Source organism: Camarhynchus parvulus, chromosome 3 (assembly GCF_901933205.1).
Source record: "Camarhynchus parvulus chromosome 3, STF_HiC, whole genome shotgun sequence".
Taxonomy (NCBI): Eukaryota; Metazoa; Chordata; class Aves; order Passeriformes; family Thraupidae; genus Camarhynchus; species Camarhynchus parvulus.
In genome coordinates, this window is record NC_044573.1 from 43,047,388 (window position 1) to 43,070,531 (window position 23,144).

Consider the following 23,144-nt stretch of genomic DNA (forward strand, 5'->3'; position numbering starts at 1 on the left):
ACTTATACTCTTAAGAGATTTATTTTTTCTAATGAAGTCTTTTGATTTCAAAGAACATCCAGGGAAAAAAGTGTAGTGAGATACAGTCTTTATTCATGACGTGATGAAATCCATCCATTGTAGGAGACAAAAGGTGAAGAAAGGACACTTTTTTGTATATTGAGGGGAGAAGTGAGGTAGTGAGATCAGAGTTGGTGCAACAGAATAGTTACAGTAGCTTCCAACATTAATTCCAAGTCTGGAAAAATAAGAATGGTTAACTTACAAATAGGACTTAAAATGCATACATAGAAGTAAGCAGTTTTGCCCCACACTTTAGAACCATTTGGCAAAAGGGTAATGCTTTTTTGATCTTCTATGCTTCCAGATCAAAAATTCAGCTGTGGGTTTTTTAATGTTTCAGACACATGTGCAGCTTCAAACAGCTACCATTAATTTTATACAGTAAAAATTGCCTGTCAAATCAGTTTCCCAGTGTTTCTTTCTCTTCAGAAATCTCTCCTGCTGAGAAATCTGTGCAGTCCAAGGCTAGTGACACATTTTTTGCATTAAAAAAAATCCAACTTTAAAAACACCTTCAAAACTAGAAAACAGCCCATAAGTTTATCTGAAGGGTGAGAATTATTAGGTTTTTCTTGGGGCTAGCACAACTTCCAGATAAGCAACTTTAAACACAACACGAATATTGTGCTCCAGTTTGCTAAAGCAACCTCCTTCCCTGAGCACAAATCCAATAAAAGTTTTCTTTCATGTTCTTTCTGGAGTCCTTAATTCTCTTTCCTATATCTTTCCCCCTCATTCCCTGGTTGTTTGGCTTGCCTCTCAGCAAACTTGTGGGACAAGGGGGAACTAGGAGTCATGCACAGCTAAATACAGAAAACTTGCAGTACCAGTATCCAGCCTTTCCTTAACCTGGGTTTTGTAGCCTGCTATTTCTAGCACAATTAACATGAAATGGCAGAACATGAAGGGATATCAAGGCTACATAGCATACCAATGGACTTTGAGCTTGACACTTCTGGCATTTCTTAAGATATGGGATATTGAAGAAGTCTGTTCTGTATTCTCTCATTAACATCTCATTTTGGGGCTCATGCTACAGGAAGGAAATGTTACTATTTTTCTGCTCTTTACATTTCAGTTTTTGATTGGAACTTGGAAGAGAGGCATTGGCAGGGCTCATACATAAGGGCTCGTACATAAGACATGATGAGTTGTCCTAATTTTTTTATGCACTTCTCATCTAACAATGGAAATCAAAAGAAAAAATAGGTCTCTTTTCCATTCCAAATATAAAGGACTTCTATTTTCCACTGTGTCTGTCAACGAAAGAAAGTGAACAGTTTATATTCAACCACTTCAAAGTAGCAAATTAAAATCAGCTTTCTATAAAGCAGCATACTTCCCAGGAACTGGGACACTAACTGTGTATGGCCCTTCCTAACTATAACAGGCAGCAAGATTGTCATTTCCAGAGCTTTCTAGTTGCTTTCAGCAAGGTGTCATGACAAAAATTCTGATGCCTATTTGGTTTTGCCATGCATTGCAGGGGCATCAGAGCAATGTGAAAACTCGTGAAAAATTTGCTCTCACTTGTCTTAAATTCATCTGACTGCTCTCTCAAGCACAGTGTTGGTTTCTCTACTTGAGACAGCAAGGGCGATTCTGTTGGAGGTGGTCAGGCTGACTTTTGCTTCTCATTCAGTCTTCATTTGGCCATTCTCTGCCTGCTGCATCAGTTTTTCTTGGTTCTCTGGGTTTATTTCAACCACTTCAAGATGGTATAAATATTTTAAAAACATGAATGCCAGCAAATATCTAGGATGCACTAGACAGTTTCTGCTTTTCTTATTGCTGTTGCTGATTCAAAATATTTTGTATGTGAAATGCATTATGCTCAAAGTTGCATTCTTGTTCAATCTGAACATGCTACAACTAGTCCCATGGATAGAGCTGGAGTCATTTGGGTTATGCAGCAGCATTATATTCATGTGGATGTCAAATTTGACCCCAGCTGGAGAAAATAAATAGCTTTGCCATACAGCATTTCCATATTATATAGGACTTTTATCACATATATTGTATTTCTGTCCAGCACCCAAATACCTTGGGACATGAACAAGTTATTAATAGCTTGGGCTTATACCTTCAGTGCTAAATATAAAAATACTAAGAAGCAGGACTATGCATCAAATGCAGAATAATTGGTGAGAAGGGCACTTAAGTCTTTCCTTGCTTCAGGAGGGAGCTAATTTGTCTTCTAAAGACTCAGATTTGAAGGCTGATTTTTATGAACTGGGAAAGAAGGACCACATCGACTTCATGCTGGTGTTTATACAGCAATGATTGTTTTGTTGCCTGATGAAACATTGTTGCTATCTTAGTCTAGTATGTCAGAGAATCTTTTAAATACAAAACTCTTATCTTGGGGTGAGAGTTGGGAGAAATAAAAAAAGGTACTTACCTTTCTCATGAAAAGAGTAGTATTTTGATAAATGTAAACTTCCATCCCAGAGAATCTTCTGTCAAGCTAGTATTGATGGGAGGTGAAAATAAATACAGTTTAAGTTATATTTTCCTTTGATATGGCATCACACTGTAGACAACAATGCTAATATATCTTAATGGCTGTGCCTTTTAAGAGCTGAGTATCAGTCAAGCATATAATTTCATGTTGTCTGGAAAAACATAAAAAGGAGTATCTAACAGGACAGAATAAGGCACCACACTCTAGAATAATTAGATATTGTTCCCTTGCTATAGAGTTCTGCCTTTTAGAAAAATACAGTTTCCTAACCCTTCTGTGCTTGAATGATTGCAGGTGTTTTACTAAAGTAATAAACTCTCACTAGTAAGAGGTTCAGAAAGCTGTTCCTAGTGGCTCCAGCTTGGTGCTGCATACCATTTTGCCCACTATTCCTAGAGTAGGTATATTCTGTTTAGCAAATTTTTTCCTTACATTTTGTGGAATTGCTAGAACACTACAAGATTTTCTTCTCATTTTATTAAAAATCTTGAACAGCTCCATAAATCTACAAATTCCAAGTCATGTGGAATCCACTTTATGCTTTATTGTCCAATGCCATATAGCTATAGTTTTAGCTACAATGCTTGAACATAATTAAAATAATATACATAAGAATTTTTACTTGCATGTCTCCAGCAGCTGCTATTTTTAAAGAAGAAACATCCCTTACAGCAAGGTTTGGTAAGATCCTAAGCGGTAGCTGTTGGTAGATGTTGCTGTTGCATCTTACAAAATTTTGAAATGTCATCTTTATTAAATGTTTCAGTGAACTTTAAGATGTTCACTCCCATGCATTTTTTTCCTCTCTTGCAAGAGGCATGCTCACTTCAAGTTTGTCAGTGCTGCCACCCAAGCTGTTCAAAGTCACTTGTGTGTGTGAGAGGAGAAACACCCATCCGTCATTTCATTTACACCTTGGAATGACAGCAGCTGGGGAGCAATAAAACAGCTGAAAAAATTTTACTGGATAGAAGAACAAGATTGTTCTGGCATATCAAAGTGGATATGTGTGTAACAGGGTCTCTGACTTCCACAGCTACTCTCTGGTGCTATAGAAGATGAGCAGCTAAACACATCAGTGATGAAGGCAAAATTTCTAGCAGGGCTGAAGCAGCCTGTGCTAGTCTGCAGCAGGCTATGCCAAGAGGCAGGTGAGTGCTCAGCAGGTGTCAGGCACTACTGGCTGGTCAACAACGTTTCGCTTCCTTCATTATTGGAGTCTTTGCTGGCTGTGAGACTATGTTTTATTTCTGGACCTATAATCATAGAGGAATTTTACACTAGATAAATGCAGTATTATGGGAAATTCTCAGAATAAATCCTATCCTTGCCCACCACGTAAAGCCAGAGAGCATGAACCATGCATACTGAACTGTGCTGGTCCAGTGATGGCCTTGGGAGGCCTGACTGAAATGATTAATCCCATTCATGCCTTTCATCACCATTCCTGCCCTAAATGCCCTAAAGAGACTTAAATCATGACAGTGATCAGTATCCTTAGATTTAGTGAGCATGGTGTTTTTATCCCCTCGTCCTAAACAAAATCATCCTTCTGCATTGATTTGTGCACCCTGCAAGGGTTTCTGTCATTACTGGCAGGCAGCATCAAGAACCTACACAATTACCCTCTGTTTCCGCTGTTGGACCACTGCTGTTCATCTGTAGTGGATTTTGGAACCAGCTTCCTCAACAGCAAACACTTTCCCCCTTCACAGGCTCAAAATAAGGGTTGTAGAGGAAATAAAATAAAATTAGTGCTTTATTCAATACATGTGTATTTAGGATGATAATTAGTTTGATTTTCATTTGCTGGCTATTTTTTATACTTTCCCTTTCTGACAATGGTGTAGCGATGCTGTAATGTTCCCCTCAGTGACAGTGAAAGGTTGCATTTCACTGATCCAGCTCACTTCCACATTTGATACCTGGTGGTTTAATGTTCCAGGTAAACGGAGCTAGTGAAGTGGTGAAAGGTAACAACCTTTTCTCCTTGGACTTGCTTTTTACCCCCTTCCAAATACATATGCATACATATATACAAAACACTCTTTGACTTCAACTGTCTATACTTCTAGGTGACCAAGTTTTGCCCAAGAATCTATTATCAGATTTTAATCTTGTCTGTGAATTAATTCTTTGCATAAGGTAACATCAATGCTTACATGTACATTTAAGCTTATCGGCATGTTTGCCACTTAAACTTGGAGGTGTATTAAAAAAAAAAAGGTGAGTTGGTAAAAGGCTGCGTGACCCCGATGCTGGTTCAAGCGGCCTTGCGGGGGTATCCAGGTGGGTCCCCTCGTCAGACGGGCTCCACGGTCACTTCAGAGCCGGCCCTGCTCGGGCTGTCCGGCCCCCCCGCGCCGTTCCGAGCTTGTCGGCACCGAACAGACGTAGGAATGGCTTGGCTGCTCAGCCGGGCGGGCACACCCAGGGGCGTGAAGCCGCCCAGGGGTGCGAGGCCGCCCCGAGAGGGTGAGGCCGCCCCGCCCCGCTCCGCTCCGCCCCGCTTGAGGGCCGCTTGAGGCAGCGGTGGCGGGCCCGGGGGCTCCCCCTGCCGGCGGCCAGCGGGAGTGCGCGGGGTGGGGGGCGCGGAGCGCGCCCTGCCCTGCCCGGCCCCCGCCGCCGGCGCTCGGCGCTCCGCAGGCGGCAGCGGCTCGCAGGCGGCAGTGCTGGCCCGCCCGTCTCCGTGCCCCCATCGCTGCCCGCCTCTCTCCCTGCCTGCCTCTCCCGCCGGGGCCAGCGCCAGCCCGGGGACCCTCTGCCACGGGGGCGCCGCCTTCCCCCGCTCGCTCCTTTCCTTCCTTTCCGCCTGTTACCCGGCCGGTGAGAGCCGCCGGCTCGCCCCGCCGGGAAGCCTGGGCGCCCCCCAGCCATCGCTGCTGCTCCCCATGGGGATCCGAGAGTTCCCCAACGGCTCCGCGCGGGGCAAAGCCGCCACGCTGTGAGTACCTGCGGGGCCGGGCGGGCGGGCCGGGGGGACGGGGACACCCCACATCTCCCTCCTCGCCTCGCCTCACCTCAGCCTGGCCGGCGGCGCCGCCCGCTCCCGGGGGTCGCTCCGGTGGAGGGTGGCGAGGAAAGTTGTGGCGCCACGGGCCCGGGCCGGCTCCCCTGCCTGCGGGGGTCCCGCCGCACGCCGCCAACTTCGTCCGGGGCCGGCGGAGGGCGGCGGCGCTGGCGGCGCGGCCCCGGGCTGACGCCCCTCTCCCGACCCGCAGCGGCATGCGGCGCTCCCCCGATGTCAGCCCCCGGCGGCTGTCCGACATCAGCCCGCAGCTGCGGCAGCTCAAGTACCTGGTGGTGGACGAGGCCATTAAAGAGGACTTGAAGTGGTCCCGCTCCGTGGAAGACCTCACCAGCGCGTCCGTGGGGCTCACCTCCATCGAGGAGCGCATCCTCCGCATCACCGGCTACTACGGCTACCAGCCCTGGGCCGCCAGCTACAAACGTGAGTCCCCGGCACGGGCGGGCGCGGGGCTTGCCAGGACCGGGGCGAGCGGGCGCAGCCCGGAACCGGCAGAGGGATGGGGTTTCGGGGGGTTCGAAGGGCCGATCGCTTTAGCGCTGGAACAAACCTCGCTCCGTGGAAGGAAGCGCTCTCACTCTCGGCGAAGAATTCGATGCCCGTGTTGCCCTAGTCCTTTGGCAGTGGCTGGTTCACGAGAGCGTGATGCTAAGAATGATGATAGCTAAATTCTGCTGAGAAAATAGGTCAAATATTTGTCTTCACGTTGCAGGCACACTTAGCGACGGTGATTACCGTGGGTTGACAGCTGTGTAAAAGCCCCTGCATGCTCATGCACATACCATTTCCACAAGTAACGCATTATCAGTGTGTGTTTCTGTTGTTTTAGGAGAAAAATTCTGTCAAATTTTCGCAGCACTTGAGCTGAATGATCTGTCTTTTCCTATGTCGAGTGGAGCTGTTTCTTCCGTATGCATGCACTTGAGAAAGAAACTTCAAATGATAACGATATGAAGAGAGGTGTAGCTGTATTCTGTCACATACGTGATTTACAAAGGAAGCATTACCTCGAGTCATTGTAATATATCAACTGGTACTTTTTGTGTATTTTTTTGTCCATCTTTCATCATGTTTATGTCAGTTGTATGCATTAAAAAGTTACAGAATAGTTTACCAATTAATTGAAGTCATAACATTATTTTGGTTATCTTTAGGTCGTTTGAAATATCACAGGGGTTTTTGTTGATAAAAGGATTCTTCTGTAACAGAAATCATTGCTTTGCTGGAAACACTGGCTCTGATAAAGTGGTTGTTTTCATATTGTTCTTGCCTATGTATTAAGTGCAAATGTTCTGAAATATTTACTACTAGATTATCTGTTTGGCAGTGTGCTTAATAATGGAATAGAATGATGATACAAGAATGCATGGCACACAGTACTAGTTCAGTTTTTCTCTGAGGGAGAGCTGGTCCTGATTGCCTGAAAATAGGACTTTACTAATAAATATTCTAATACTCTTCTGCGAGAACCTTTTTTTAAATTTTTTTCCTTTGATTGCAATTATGACAGAAATATCAGATATTTGCTACTTTACTCACTAGGAATATGGTGTTTCTATAAAAGCAATTCCAGTGCCTTGATTGGGGCTGTTCTTGAGAGTAAAGCTTATTCAGGCCAGTTTTAAGGATCAGATCATATGTGGATGCCAGACTGAGTTGGATGTTAATGGTTCTATCTGACAGAGTGACTAATAGTCTAGCTGAAGTCACACTGAGCTGCTATGGCTGAACCTTCTGAAATAATAAAGGTCATGCTGGCTCCTCAATTAGAACCTATTTGTTGAAATTTATAACTCTATCTAAAAAAGTTAATAGCAAGCCTAAGCCTGCTATTCTAATTACATTTTGTCTCCTAATTCGATCTGAATAACAAAATTACATACTTGAGTTATAATGGTGGGCAATAAATATACTAAGTGTCTGAGTTTCATAAATGTATGTCTAAAAATAATAGGTTATGTGAATGTGTTTCCAATTTAAAATCTGAGTTACTAGGAACGTAGGACACGTAGAAGAAAAGATACATCTCTACGGCATGGTTTAAGGAGAGCCATGGTGGTCTGCATCAGCTGAACAGCTGACTGAATAGGGTGTATCATCTAAAGTGAGAAGACAACTTTGTCACAGCTGCTTTGAAACATCTTTGAATACTCCTTCAAGTTGGGCTGATGTCTAGTTTTGGGATATGGACTTTCCTCGAGACTTTGCAGTTAGAAAATTTATTTGGCTGAAGTAGTGTGAACAAATTATTTTCGTTAAGCTTAAATTGCAACCTGGATTTTTGTCATCTTATTTTGCATCCGTGTCGACAATTGGATGCACTATGATTATAATTATGGACTGCATTAATAATGGACCTGCTTTGCAGAAAATAAGTCCATATTATGGTATGATCTACATTTATTTAGTCTATCTCTCTTGGTATTGTAACTAAATTGCCTATAGGGTCAGATCTACCTCTTTTGCACTGCAGTGCATTCCTTTTGTGTTTCATTTAGACTGTTTTTATATATATATAGCTGTATAGATGGATTTGTAAAATTGTTTGAGAGATTCAGAAAGCTTTTGCTTAATTTGTTGTTTTTGTTTTAGCAAAGCTCCATTACGGAAACTACCACTGATAAACTGGGATAATGTTACCATAACCCCAAAACTTGCTTGGAGAACAATTTGAAACATACCGGGATGCCTCAAGGTTATGTAGCCACTCCAGTATTTAGTATTCTTATAAATTCATTGGAAAGAGAGGAGGAGGAAGTGAAAATGTGCTTAAGACACAAACTGGTCTGGATTGGACACAATGAGAAAGGACTTGTAACATTACCCTAGGGAGACCTGTCCCAGCCAGGTGACTTGCTGAAATGTCAATAAATGTCATTCAGTTATCACAAACAGAAGCCTCACATTTCCTGAAAATGCTAAAATTACCTGCCAACTTTCACATTACATTGGCCGGTGATTTTGGGGCTGTACACAGCTCAGGGAAGACCTCTGCTGTTTGACTGCACTTGCAAACCAGATTTTAGGAACTGGAATGATGTAATGTAGTTCCTGTGTGTTAGGATGCCTTCAGCAAATTTAGGGTAATTATGGTTGTCTACTCTCAAAAAAATATTACTGGAGGCTCCGAGATGAGCAAGGAGAAAGAATACAGGCAATCTGTAAAGACCCTCAAGAGTTTTTGCTGTTTACCTTAAAGAGGTTGAAACGAAAGTGTTGGAAAGTACTGGCACATGTTGCTTAGGCAGGTAGAGAGGTTTTCTTCTTAATGTGGTCATAAGAGAAAAAAGGTAGACAGGAAAAGAAGCTGAAAAGCCATCAATTAAAGACTGATAGAAAAAGAAATAATATTGAAGAAAACATGTAATTTATTCTTGAGATGAAGATTTCAAAGAATTAAAATAGCAGTGATAAGATCTAGAATTGTGATAAAATGGGAAACATGCTGGAGATAATATTAAACTTCATTATCCAGAATTTGAATTAACCCCTCCTTAGGCTGTGAGAAGACTTTTCTTGAGGGTTTCTTGTGCTTCCCTCCATAGCATCTGCCAACCTTTAGAAAGAGGAGTGTTCTAATCTGGTCTAATCTGATAGTTCTTATTTTTCTGAATTCTTTGATTTCCAGGGTAACTAATTATGTGGTTAACTGCTCTCCAGTCTAAATCAAATATTCATATGTGTCCCACGGGGAATATTTTGCAGAATGTGATTTGATTTTTCAAATATAAAGGCAGAGGGGAAGAAACACATAAGATGCAGTCAGATTGCAGAATCATACTCTTATGCAGCTACAGATGTAACAGAGCTCAATATTTGTGAAATTCTCATTATTAGTAACAGGTACGTTAACTTTCTTTTTTTTTCCTTTTAGTTAGAACATAGGGATCAAAGGCTTTAATAAAAAAGCCCCCAAAACAATGTCATGAGATTTGCAAATCCCACTGACAGTCTTCTTGTTGTAGGGAGATGAAGCTGTTCTTAGAGCTGTATTGGCACTGCCATTCTCTTCCATGAAGGTTATGTGAATTCTCATGATTGCTGCCTCTGGAAGCCTGGGACTTCAGTTGAAGAGCAGAGGCAAGTTTGGAGGTGAACAGCCGTATTTTAAGTTTCCATTTCACAACATTGTCAGTTGGAATTAGTTTTCTAAATATTTTTTGATAGCTCCCTAGGAGCTTTTCTGCACTTGAGAAATACTGGTGTCACAAAACTCTTGGACTGCCCTCCTGGTCAGTATGGAAGACTCATCTATTTTAATGATTGTAGCAATTGGCAGGGTGCTTGTTTCCACAGGAAATGTTCACAACTATCACCTTTGCCAAACATTCATTTTTCTCTAACTAGGTCTATTTTCTGGTGATTCAGTATCACAGTGTGTCATTATGTGATTAGTATTTTAAATACATTCACGTGGGCTTGAGCCAGCTATCCCTATTTTTCAGTCTTCTTCCTACAGATCACCTGCTTCTACTCCTTATTTAAGATTAGGGTCTTGCTTTTAAAGCAGGGACTTTCGTGTATCCTTAGCATGTGTTCATAAATACAGACTTATTATGGACAAATCAGGATTGTATGGGCCTTGGCCTTCCTCATTTATTCACTTACATTTTTTGTGTGCTTACAGACATTTCCATACCTGCAGAAAGAAGAGAATGGTATGTAGTTTTAACTCCTCTTAGCTTTGTTTATTAGGAATTTACCACTGTCTGTGGATCATGGCTTGTGAACATACATTTCTCTGAGACTTCCACCTTCTGAATAATTCCAGGTTGTCCCAGTGATAACTTTTAAGAGACATGATGTTTAGGTGAAAGGGAAAGGTTGTGTCCCCTAAATGAAGTTCTCTGGCTTTGCTTCTCCCTGCTACTTTGAATATTAATTTTCATATTTTTCATGTTTAGTCATTGTTATTTCAGCAGCAACAAAATAAACCATATAATTTTAATGCACGAAATTTCAATATAGTACTCATCCAGTGTGTAGCACATTAGGTCTTGACCTGAATGTGGAATTTAAGTGCTGTCACAACTATCAGTAACATACTAGAACACATTGGCTGAATAGCCTGAAGATTGCTCAGAAAGCATAATTGTCTGAGTATGCCAATCACAGAATTATACCATAGAATGATTTGGGTAAGAAGGGACCTTAAAAGTCATCTAGTTTCAACCACCCCTACCATGGACACATTCACTGGACCAGCTGGCTCAAATCCTAATCCAGGTTTGCCTTGAACACTTCCAGAGATGGGGTACTCCTAACTCCTCTGGGCAGACTATTCCCAGTTATAGATTTTGACTACCTTTCAAGGTAAGAGTTTGGTGTTGGTTTTAGCTAATTAAATGTATGAGTACTTGTAAATATTAGAGTATCAGTTATACAGCTAAAGACCAGTGTTTCCAACTGATCCCCAGCATTCCTCCTTGTGATTTTCTTTTCATGCTCCATTGAATGCTGAAATTTCACAGTTGCTAAAAGCAAATCCAGTGAGGATATGAATCAAGAGAAATTTGTGCAAATAGCATTTTCATGTATTTGCATCTGAGGGAGAATTTAACTTACTTTTTGAGGTGATATACTCCAGAAGTTCAAAGACATAATTTTCTCTGGGGAAAGCCATTTTCAGGCCAACTATAAGCAATTAATTTAAACTGCTTGCTTGCTTTCCAATGCATAAATACTGAATGTAAGAAGTTTATAACTAATGCAAGACTTGGTGGTATCATTCATGTTGCTGTTTCTGAGGTCAAATGATTGTGAGAGAATCCTCCTTTTCAGGTGAAAACACAGAGTAACCTCTTGCTTGGTGCAGCTATCCAAGTTTCTCTTCCCAGGTTCAATCTATAGCTCAACAGCCCTTCTACAACACCCAGTCTGTAGGTCAGCACTGAAGATTAGAAAATGGATAAAAATATGTGGTTTATGTATATATATATTTTATTTTTTTAATATAGGCTTATGGTGTCTGAGGCCTGATTTATTTTTAATCAATGCTCTTCAACTCTTCATTGTCAGTACTAACATCAGTAATTTTTATGTTGCTGAGAAAACCTAAGAAAACACAGGAGCACCTACAGGCGAAGGAAAGCAATGGTGCTGAATTGCATTGCAGATTTAAAGGCTCTGTAGCATTGTTGTTTCTAATGTCAGTAGCAGTTCTCTGCTGCAAGCTAAACCTACATGGTGATACATGAACCAGGGATATTTCTGACTTGTATCAACATGACAGCTCACACAAAAACTTCTTAGGCAATTCTCTCATTACGTAGTAGTCACTGGGACTGAGAAGAGCTCTCCCCAGAAATAGTCTCTTTAAGTACCTAATCACAAGTCTGTTTGTATCCCAAATACTACAGGATCTATTTTTCTTTTGAAAGAGAACCCGCTGGGTCTCCTGGGTTTTAGCTCTCTAGGTGGTCTTGCAGCTGAGCATGAACACAATCTGGCCACCTGAGGCAGGCCAGAGCAGTACAGGTGCTGAATACTGAGCAGCTGCAAAGATCCCAGGTGAATATTTTTTAAAAAAGCCTTTTAAAATCTTCTTGTTCAGGACAAGCCAATAAAGAAGAAACATGGGAGGTTCTTAGGGTTTTGAAAATTGGTAAAACTTTTTTGGCTAGTACTTAATAGAAAACTGGTTCCTGTTAAAATATAGAGCTTAATTAATCACAAACTTTAAGTCTTAAATTTCTTGCTGGCAACCCAAGCAAATTCTCATTTAAACTGGTTTGCTAAATATTTTTGACTGTTTAATAAATATTTAGTAAATTACAAATGTTTAGTGAATATTTAGTAACTTGTTTACTTAACAGTTTTAATTGTGTAGTGTTAAGTAACCACCCCTTTTAACTAGGCAGATGAATAAATATTTTATGTTTTGTATCTCGTTTTCATAGTGAAAAAACAAAAAATTACTGTCTGCAAAATGGGCCATCTTTTTTTTTGTTTGTTTGCTGTTTAAACAAATTAATTCATTGCTTTCAGCTTTTTTTCAGTGCAGCTTTAATTACATGTCATCTTCAGCCATTTATGCAAAACAGTTCATGGGACAGCAATTAAGAGTCTGTTGATTTCCAGCATTCATTTTAAACCCTTAATGAATGTTATCATTGAATGCTGCTGTATTAGGAAATACCACTGAAGTCTCCACCATAAAAACCTAGCTGTACATCTTTGCAATGTCAGGGCCCATGTTAACAGTTTTGAAGAGTGTTACCTGGCATTTGAGAATCCTCCCACTGGAAAACCGCATTTATTTCTTTTTATTTTTTAAATAAAAATGTGAACATGTTCACTAATCAATAATAATGGATTGTTGCTAAAAACACATACTACTCTGAATTGATATGGAGTAATGAGGGAGCAAGTTACTTTTGAAAAACTAATTTGGAAACTATCAAGAATTATGAATGAATACTTATTTTTGGAACTATTTTTATTGCAGACCCTTCCTCTGGGTAAATTTCTGTAATAGTTCTGGAGTGCACTGTGTGATGGATCTTTGCGACTTTAAATAATTATTTTTTTAATAGAGACAATTAATTGCACAAGATATTAGTATTGAAATCAGACTACAAAGCCTGTGTTGTTGATATCCTACTGTGATATCAGATACTGTTGTGTTACTGAAACACAAAGCCACAAAAGGACAACAACCAGCAATGCTCATTAGCTTAATAGCTAATTTTACTAGATTCTAGCTCATGTCAGAGCTTTCTTCAAGGTGAGTTTTTGTGCCATAATCTCTCTTCCGTATAATGAGGTGTTTGTGTTTCATATTCCTTGTGTAAATTGCTGATAATTTCTGCCATTTACTTGAGATAAAATAAGCCTCAAGAGAAAGAGAGAGATGGAACAAGGTATAGTTGAATCAGGTGATCCTTAAGGTCCTTTCCAACCTGCATTCTTCTATGATTTTAAAGGAAAGTTATATAAAAGTCACTTTGGCCCTTTGGCAAGTGCCATCCTTTGGAACACGAAGGTGTAGTTCTGTCCCTCTTGCTGTTTTGGAAACTGAAGCCATAGACTTTTCACTGTTTCTTGTGAATGATGACTAGTCTGAGAACAGTGATAAAATGAGCACTTACGTTCATGGAAATTTATCTGCAGGTCATGGTTCCTACCTAGGCAATAGCTTGCCTTCATGTGGTACATCTTATTGTAGAAACCACTTCCCTGAGTATTTATGATTCCCTGTTAATCTTCACTAGGCACGTGTTCTTTCTTCCCTCAGTGTATCCTTGGAAGAAAAAAAGATGCTGTGATTGAGTGGAAGACCATAGAGAAGTATTTTCTTTATGAACCACTACTTGAAGTAGTCCTTAGACAGAAGGGATGCAGTGGAGATATCCCATATTTCATTTTCTTCAGAATTTGAGAAGCTTGTTCTCCACTCAGTCATCTCCCCTTATAAAAAACTGCATCTGAATAGTTTCAGACACCTCTATTTTCCCCTGGAACTTGAGGGCCTAATAAGGTTCATTTTTTTTACCAAATGTGCCTTATTTTGTTTCCTGTCATTTTGTTTCCATGAGTGTATCTGGCCAATATAGGAGTTGGGTTGTTTTTATGAGAAAAGCTCTTCCAGCAGTGTTGGAATTTACATAGCCTCACATTTAGGAAAACAACCGTGACATCACATAGCTGATAGGCTCTGTTAACTCAGCAAGCCAATCATCTGAGGGGGGGAAATTTGAATATTTGAGCCTCTCCAGGAAAAGGGAATGTAACTGGCTTCTAGTGAAATTATAAGGTCTTAATCTTGCAATTAAAGTTTCTTTTTGCTTTGCTGTAACTGGCCTCTGTCAGATAATTCATGAAAATTATTTATGCCTCATACGTCTAAAGGAAGCAACCAGATTTTCATTTCTGAACACTGGCGCAGAGTCGTATTGATCCCATTGCAATATAAATGTTGTGGCAGAGCTCATCCAATAGTGACAACCCAAAGAGTTCTTTTTTCCTTGACTCTTTCATCAGAAATCCCACAAATCTGGTGCTTTTCCTCACCATCTCTTCACACCAGCTAAGGTACAAAAGTAGCGTGGAAATTGACCTGCTTGTCCACTCTCCAAGTTGAGCAGGCCCAGCCATTCCACCTTTAAGCTCACTGTTGTGCTGTTTGTAGCCCTGTGGCAGCCTGGGGGCTCTGCCTTCTCCAGGACATCTTGCTTTGGCTTTGCCAGCTCTGTGCAGTTATATGAACAGAGCACAGGTTTGTGCTCACGTGGGAAGTGAAGCAAGGACCTGCTCCTTCAGAGTTGATGAGTTTGTGTGACAATGGTGATGGTGTATTCATGGTCCTGTCCTGAAAGCCTGGAGTTGTCTTTCATTTTCAAACAGTAACTGCTTTCCAGACAATCTGGTTCCTTGGGTGTTCACTAGAGATTTTCTGCTTGCAAGATTTTGTCCTAGTTGAAATATGCAGTGCCAGGATTAATATCAATGGTACAGTGTTTGCACTGTGAAACAGGAAGTACAACTTCATGGCTTTATGATTCTGTTGTCTCTCCTGCTCACTTTATGCAATGTTTTTGGAAACTTTAAGACTGATTTAATTAACATGCAGACATTTATTTTGAACAAGTGAAGATGGTAATCATGTTTACTTTTGAAGCTTAGATGCTAGCCACTGTTTATGGTTTTGGTTAGCACTTTCCATGGAACAGAAATTACTGACAGAAATCATTCTTCCTTGTACTTCTGCTGAAAAAATTTTTTGCTGCATAGCATTTAGTGTTCTACTGGCCTGGTAACTTCTCAGTTGTGAGTCTTTCTTCGCTTCAGAAACAAGACATTTATAATGAAAAGAATTGTGTTTAGGTTTGATTACCAGAGGCTAGTTAAAGAGAAGAAATTACAAAATAATGTAAAGGTAGAAAAAGGCAGTCAAGAAACAAACCCCTCAAAGTCAGTGGAGGCATGGAAAATGTCTTTAATTGAATCAGGAGATTTGATTACTTTCAAGTTGAGGAAGAGAACTGAGAAAAGAGCAGAAAGGCTATTTTTTTTTTACAGATTTGGCTTCCTGACACTTCTACATCATATGTTGTGGCTAGAGGCCTCTGGTTTTCAGGATTTATATTTCAGCTATTTCTTATATACATTGCAAGTGTATTCCATGGACCTAAATTTGGGTGCTTGGGATTCATGCAATCCAGAGATTATGCCCAGACAAGATGAATTCTAGTGCATTCAGGAGTTCAAAAATTATTTAAGTTTTTTCAATAGACATGAGAATGACAGATGGGTCTTGACTTGGAAATGAACGTAAGCCCACATTCAGTTATTATTGTAGTTATAATGTGAGACTCCTACATACAGCCACGTGAACTTGTGAACTTTCTTCCAATATATGGAAGTAAAGTCCTCTTTATCAGTCTGGGAAATTACATGAGTTGGAATGAAAACTAGGTTACCACGAAGGAATAGAGCTACTGTGTGCATGGCTTCAGGGATTTCAGGAGAATATATGGCTCCTGCCTGATTTCACCAGCTTGCCAGGTTATCTTGAGAGAATATATGAATGCACAAAGACACCTTAAATGACTGCCTTCTCGTGGTTGTTGGCTTGTAAGGTTGTTGGCTTAGGAAGATCCTCTTGGAGGGTGCAGCATGGAATTGGATCTCTGGTTCCATTTATAAAATTACTTCACAGTCTTTGGGAAGTATTATTTGATAAACAATTTATTTAATAAACTACTTCTGTATTTGATTTTCTTGTTTCAAAGCAACTTGCTTTCAAACTTTACAGCTTAGTAATGTGTAGTTTAATATCTGTAGGAACATCCTTGTCTTTTGCAAATAGTGATTTCAAGAGGTAGAGGGCTGTATATGTGTTCTGACTTCACCCAGGGTGAGAAGTGGTTTTGTGTCTTATAATATTTCTCAAATGCAAACAGAAATGAGAGTAAGTCATAGAAGCACGGATGAGTAATTTCTTTGTAGAGAAATGCATGGACAAGAAACGCATCTTGTACTGGGAACAATACTTCGTGCCTTCTGTGGCTGCTATGTGCATAGTAAAAACTGTATCTCACTAGAAATCATTCTGGCAAACATTATTAGGCATTCTGTATTTATTTCTACAAAATGAAAAGATTTCTGCATAGCATCTTTATAGGAATCTTTGTGATTAATATTGCTTTAAAATGATACTCATATACCAGGCAGTGTTTTATCTCTTCATGTCAAATTCTTTTGCACCCTACAACAACATTCCTCTAAAGGCACAATATCTCATGTCTATAAAATGAAAATACACTGGAATTGGTACTGAAATTAGAATCTTAAGAGTATAAGCCTAAACTCTCTTATGACTTCTAGGTAGTTTTTGCTTCATGATAAGTTTACTGAACAAGGAAAACAGGGAAATGCATCTCTTTGCAGCACTTTTTAAGGTATTATTTAGTTCTGCACTGATAATGATGAGAGAATTATAAAAGCTTTTGGGATGAATCCCTGACTCCAGTCGAGTACCAAAAGTACCAGACATGGTACTTTTCTCAGTAACTTCAATCAAGCCAGGTTTCAGCTACTAGGCTTAAGTCTTTGAGTTTGCCTTTTAAGCAGGGCTTCCTGCTCTGTGTGCTGAACATTTGTTCCTAAGGCAACTGCATCCAATTACACCTACCCCATACATGGTCTTTATTATATGTTCCTGAGCTCTACTGAGGAGTTCAATTTAAATTGTAGAATAATTATTTCTTTTAATAGATGTGCAGTTTTAAATTTCTTTAAACTTGGTGTTTAGTTAGTACTTAATAGCTTGTCCCAACATAAGTAGAAAGCATCTACAGGAATTAAGAAGAGGCTACTCTTTCTTCCCATTGCCTAGAAAACTGACTACCACAGCCCAGGTGCTGAAAGGAAAATGAATCTATATACAATTGTTTACAGCTTTAGGTTAGGAATAAAGGATTGAGGCTTCTAACAGGGTATGCTATAGAAGCAGCAATATAGGAAAAAAATTCTGAGACAGGTCTGTTACCAGTAGAAAGTTTTGTATTGCCCTAAGCTCAAACTTATATTTTTACTAAATAATAAAACATAGTTCATGTCTTTCCACTTCAGATGTAGACAAACAATCTGCCTGTACTAGAGTGGGTGTCACTGAATGAGTCTGAGGCAGAAGCCTTTTGAAACAGTAAAAGAAAGGCATTCTAGTTCATCATTTGTATAAGCAGCAGTTTGGAAGCCAGTTAGTTTTTGACAGCCCTGGCTCAGTCAGGTAAGGAGTAAGAACATATACACCCAGAACTCCTTGCAAATGTAAACAAAGGACAGTGTGAGCTGGGATGGAATTATAGCGTTCTTGGAGAAGTCTGAAAGGCTAGAGTTAACAGAGTGTTGTACATCCATCTTAGGTTTTTGGTTTTGTTGCTGTTTTTGTTAAACTATCCCACCACAAAGCCATATGTGTGATGGGCAGCATGTGGCTTGGAGAAACTCCCTGGTAAAGTTTAAAATCTATCTAATGGAGCTGTTTGAGTTCATGCATTAACCTCTTACCTCTTTATTTTCAAAGGCCAGAATTGTTCCATCTTCATATTGGTAAAACTGATAGAAGCCAAGAGAAATTTTGCCTAATTGACACCAGTAACTAATGGCACAAAGGAATACTGCAGTCCTGAAGGGAATTGAGGGTTGTGGTCTGACCCTATAATAGGTTTGTGAAAACTGTGCAGTTTGGCAAGCTTGGATACTCTTAAACCTCCAGAGAGTCCCAGAGCGTGCTCACCAAAGCATTTTTACAAATAAAATGTGCTATATCACAAGGCTAGAGTTCCCACTGCTATTAGAACTTATTCTGCACTTTTCAAATGGAAGCTCAAAGTGACTGGATCTGGTCCCATCTTCAAACTGAGAGCATTTGTGTTGCAGTTATCTATTGATGTAAACCTGTATACAAAATTCCCTTCCAGCCAAGAACATTCCCCTAGTGAACGTCTAGTGAATTTCTGTTTCCTTCACTTTTTTCCCATGCAGAAGGCAATTAGACAGTTGTTATTTTTGATCCTCCAATTATCTATAACAAAATGATCCTTCTTATTTATGCTAGGTGAGAACAGCATGGGAACAAGTCAATGAAACTGCCTTTCTCTCTGAAGCATTTCAAAGCAGGAAGAGGTAAAACAATCTCAAATATTGAGGTAATTAGGATCTTGAAGCACTTTTTTGGAGGGAGGTTTGTAGAACCTATGCAAAGTTGCATGCCCATTTGTAGGAATTGTACCAGAGAAATACGAGATCAAGAGGCATAAAATAACTTGGATGTTAACTGCTCTAGCTAAATTACTTGCATTGTAGAATAATTGGGCAGTACAACAGAATCAGCACCTTGCAAAAAGGCTTCTTCTACTGGAGATGTATAGCTCTCAGTTCAGGGTTAAAATACATGCACTGTAATCTGCTTTGTGTAACAGCAGCTGATTTTGCTAAAAGATAAGTGGTTATATAAATCTCAGCTTGGTGTTGAAGCTGATGAATTTCACTGACGGATTTCAATAACCCACCTTGCAAGTCTTGGGTGTTTTGTTGCTGTTGATTTATTTCCCAACAGGCTGAATTATTGTCATCTCATAAAGATGATTTCATTAGATTTTTTTTTAGTGTTAAAATTAGAGCAATTCTCAACCATTACATAATACAAATAATATAGCTCAAATAATTTTGCATTTATAAGCTCTTGGAACTAACTAATGAATGAAATTTAAACATTAAAGTAGTTATTATACGGTAAAATTTCAGGCATGTCAGTGTTGAAGAAGCATTTGGACAAAGCCAATAATAATATGCATCAACTTTTGGTCAGCCCTGAAGCTGGCATTTGGATGAGTTGATTCTGGTAGATCCTGTCCAGCTGAATTTGTTCCATTTTTTCCTACTCTTCATCTCTCATCATTTTTTAATGCTAATGTTACACCATTAAAATATTAAAGTCCTTATCCAGTAACCAAAATAATAGCTGAAAACACCCATGGGTGTAATTACAGAATCATGCATCTGCTTTGCAATTGGAAAATAGATCTTTAGTGGTTTTATTCAGTGAAATAATGAGGAAGCTGTATTTCATGGGAGTTACTGAGTTGTGAGGAAATGTCACTGCAACTATTTGATACTTAAGTTTCAAGCCTGCAAAATTACATATGAGTAACTTAAACTGTGCAGAAGCTGTGTGGCTAAAATTATTTGTTTGTATATATTAGCTTTGAGAATATTAATTATTTATATTGTCCTAGGCAGTTGGTTTTAGCCAACAGTGAATGTAAAATTGTTTTGAAAATACTAATATAATATTCTTCACATAATGAAATATAATTTTTATTTGTTTATGCTAAGTATAGCTATCTAGAAGATTGCATCTTTGCTCTCATATATAAATTCTAAGTCAATTTGTGTGTGAATAGACCAATTTTTTTTTGGGGTGCAAATATAAATAATTCCCTGCACTGTCAAAATACTTGAGTTCTCTTAGTCATTTTGTCCTTTTCAACGTAATCACTGATCTATGCTTTAATTTTTTTTCAACAGTCTGATCTTGTCATTTTTTCAGAATGTAATATAATCCAAAGTAATTTGCATGTATTGAGCAATTTAGCTTGACACAAAGGTCTGTCTGTACAGAAAAATCCTTGTGATGGGGTATCTTTGTGGTTATTTAATGCAAATTAAAACCTGTATAAATTACTGTTTTGATGGTTGTTTGACTTATTTCAGAAAAATTTATTTCTTCAGGTAATAAATCTGAGTGAGCAATTAGGCATTGTTGCAACACGTTGAGAACTTAAGTCTTTGATACCTTGTTTGCAAGAAGCACCATTTCCAGAAGCATAAAATTCTCTTCAAACCAAATACATCATTCATTTTATTTAAATTGGTTCTCTGTTGACTTTAATGAAATAAAGCACTAATTAAGCAGTGCAAGCTTGTAGAATACAGCTTAAAATAAGCTTGGAAAAGTCAAGTAAAGGCAATTATCAGTTGTAGGGTTTGGGGGAAACAACATTCAGTTTTCAGATTTCTCTCTGAAATGAAACTGCAATTCAAATGCCTTGGATCCCAAATGCAGCCTGTGAGAAGAAACTGTAGCTACCTCTTTCTGGTGTTTTTGTACTGTTTGTTTGGTTGCTTTTTTGTTTGTTTTCTTTTGAGCTTTTTTGTTTCTTTGGGGTTTTCCTGTGTGTTCAGATTTAACTCTGGGTCAGGTTTTTGGAAAGAGATTTTGTTACACACAAGTCTTATAGACTTGTAGACTGTACAAGATTTATAGTCTCTTATGTAGAGCAGAACTCTTCTTGTTCCATATAAACATCACTTAAGGGACAGCCATCTTTAAGTAGCCACACTTCATTTGCAACTGATTAGCTGCAATTTGAACAAAGAGAGTGTGGGGAGAGGAAGAGAAATTAATCTCACCTGCTGGGAGATGGCTTGTGAGAAGCTGTACTGTTGCTCTCAGTTCTCCAGCCAGGTCACTCTCTTACTCAGAGCCCTCAGCTTCTTCCTTTCTGCACTCTTTACCCCATTTACCATTTTAATTGTCTTTTCTCTCAACTACTGATGATTTTTTCCCCTCTCCTGTTTAGGTTTCTTATGTGTCATGGTGAGATCTCCTTCATTTTCTAACAGCCAGCTGCACTTCCAGCTGGAGTACTGGTCATTTATAGATAAACGCCAGACCTAAAAGAAAAGGAAATTCAGAAACCCTAACAACATTCTAGACACTGACATGCAAAAAAAAAAAAACCCTGCTAATATGTTCTGAATTTTCTGTGGGAAACCCAAAGAGATAAGGTGTCCAGTGCTAGAAAGGCAGCTCTCAAAGCAGTTGGGGAAAAATGACAAAGAGGGAGGCTGGTAAATAATGAGTTATACCAGTTAATTTTAACATTTAAAATGAGTGAACTTAGGTTTCTAAATAGACATGGTGTTTCAAGTTGCTTTGTGATAGGATCTGTACAGCTCCTGGGCACCAGTACAAATATTATGAATGCAAAGTAGTATCTGTCCTGCAGAGGAATATATTTCCCAGTCTGTTTGTGTGTAGCCAGTCATCTCTAAGAATGAAATGTTAGTAAACTGTATTGAAACTCTCTGCCTCCTTTAAACCAGTGTTTTCTGAAGAGCTGGACAAACTGTCTGACCTTCCCTCCCAGCTCCTGCTGGCAAAGTGAGAAATGTCAGTTCAGCAAATGTCACATAACTCACCTGAGTTCTGGTTTTGATAGTCATGCTGTGCTGGACTATTCATATTCATATATATGGCAGTTAACAAAAACGATTTTGGCAGTAACAGAGCAACAGGGATAAAATATGGAAATCTGAGGAAAACACTCTGAATCAATTCACTAAGTAAAAGATTAAAAGCAAAATAAAACACAAAGTGAAAGAGATTTTTATGGAAGTGTAAAAGTACGTGGGTGAGATGCCATATGGAACATTGGGTTGCGGGCAGCCAAATTTGCATCTTATGTGAGCTCTGTGAAAATTGTAAGGAAATAAATAGGATAAGAAAAAACATTGAAGAATAGCAAAGGCATAGGAGAGGTCACGAAAGTTTCAAACAGGTCTGAAGAGCTAGAACTGGGAAGAAAACTAGGCTTCTTTTCTGTTGAAAATCTCAGAAGTGTCAAGGTTTCTGGTATCTTCATAAATTTGTTATACTCTCATTTAAATACATAATGAGTTCAAACATTAACACATGAACTGATTGCACCCTGAACAAGTTTTATTAAAAGGTGAGTACTAGCAGGACTATTTTGCAATTGTAGTCTTTTGTTTTGTATGTAGGCCAAAAGAAAAGAGCAACTTTATCTGAAATAACCAAATGAAAAAGCCCACAGAGTCTAGTATCAGTCCAAAATTACCTTTGCATATAGCTGGATAAATACTTAAAGAGAATGTTAAGAAGATTCCTTCAGTTTAAACATTTCCTTCTTTCTGTACTAGATCCTAAGCATCCATAATAAACAAAAATAGTGGCCAGATCTTGGCTATGCTTTTTCTCACCTAGTATTCTTTCCTGACTTAGAAATTTGTTGGCCAGCAAACTCAACTGTTCCTGATAAGGGACACAGAAGAGAGACATCTTCCATGGAACGTAGATCTTGGGGGCAATGAGATACAATTGGGTGATCTCAGAACAAGCAGCAGGGTCTACCTGTTATTTTCTACAGACATTGTTTAGACTTATCAGTCCAGGATAACAGGGATGAAGGGAATGGAGTAACATATTGAAGTGGTCTGTGCTCTAGAAGTGGTTTGTACTGGGAAGTTGTCGGAGAAAGGTACCCTTCTTCCCCAGATAAATTGTTCTTGGCAAAGTAACACTGGAATCCACAATTCTCTCTCCCTCCTTTGCTTGGTGGCTGAGTCTGTCCATATGCAATATTCCAGACATCCAAATGAAGATTTTAATCCTAATGTTACAGTGCTCTGTGCTTTAGGTTGATTTAAATATTAATATGATTTTCACACATGCAAACCAAATGCATGTATGTGCAGTGTTAGCAGCCAGTGCTGTTGGTTTTTTAGTGTTACCTTGGTGAAATGTGTCCCTGAAGAGAAACAGCTAAGTTTTATCAG

General features: G+C 39.3%; 1 protein-coding gene across 1 annotated transcript in view; it reads left to right on the forward strand.

Moving 5' to 3' along the window:
* Positions 1–5,313: 5,313 nt before the first annotated feature.
* SLC35F3 (solute carrier family 35 member F3) overlaps positions 5,314–23,144 on the forward strand; it is a 162,370-nt gene continuing 144,539 nt past the window's right edge. Inside the window, exons 1-2 of the mRNA XM_030946381.1 lie at positions 5,314–5,471; positions 5,749–5,978. Of these exons, the coding sequence (XP_030802241.1) occupies positions 5,419–5,471; positions 5,749–5,978 (283 nt within the window). The 5' untranslated portion in view covers positions 5,314–5,418. The remainder of the gene's footprint in view (positions 5,472–5,748; positions 5,979–23,144) is intronic.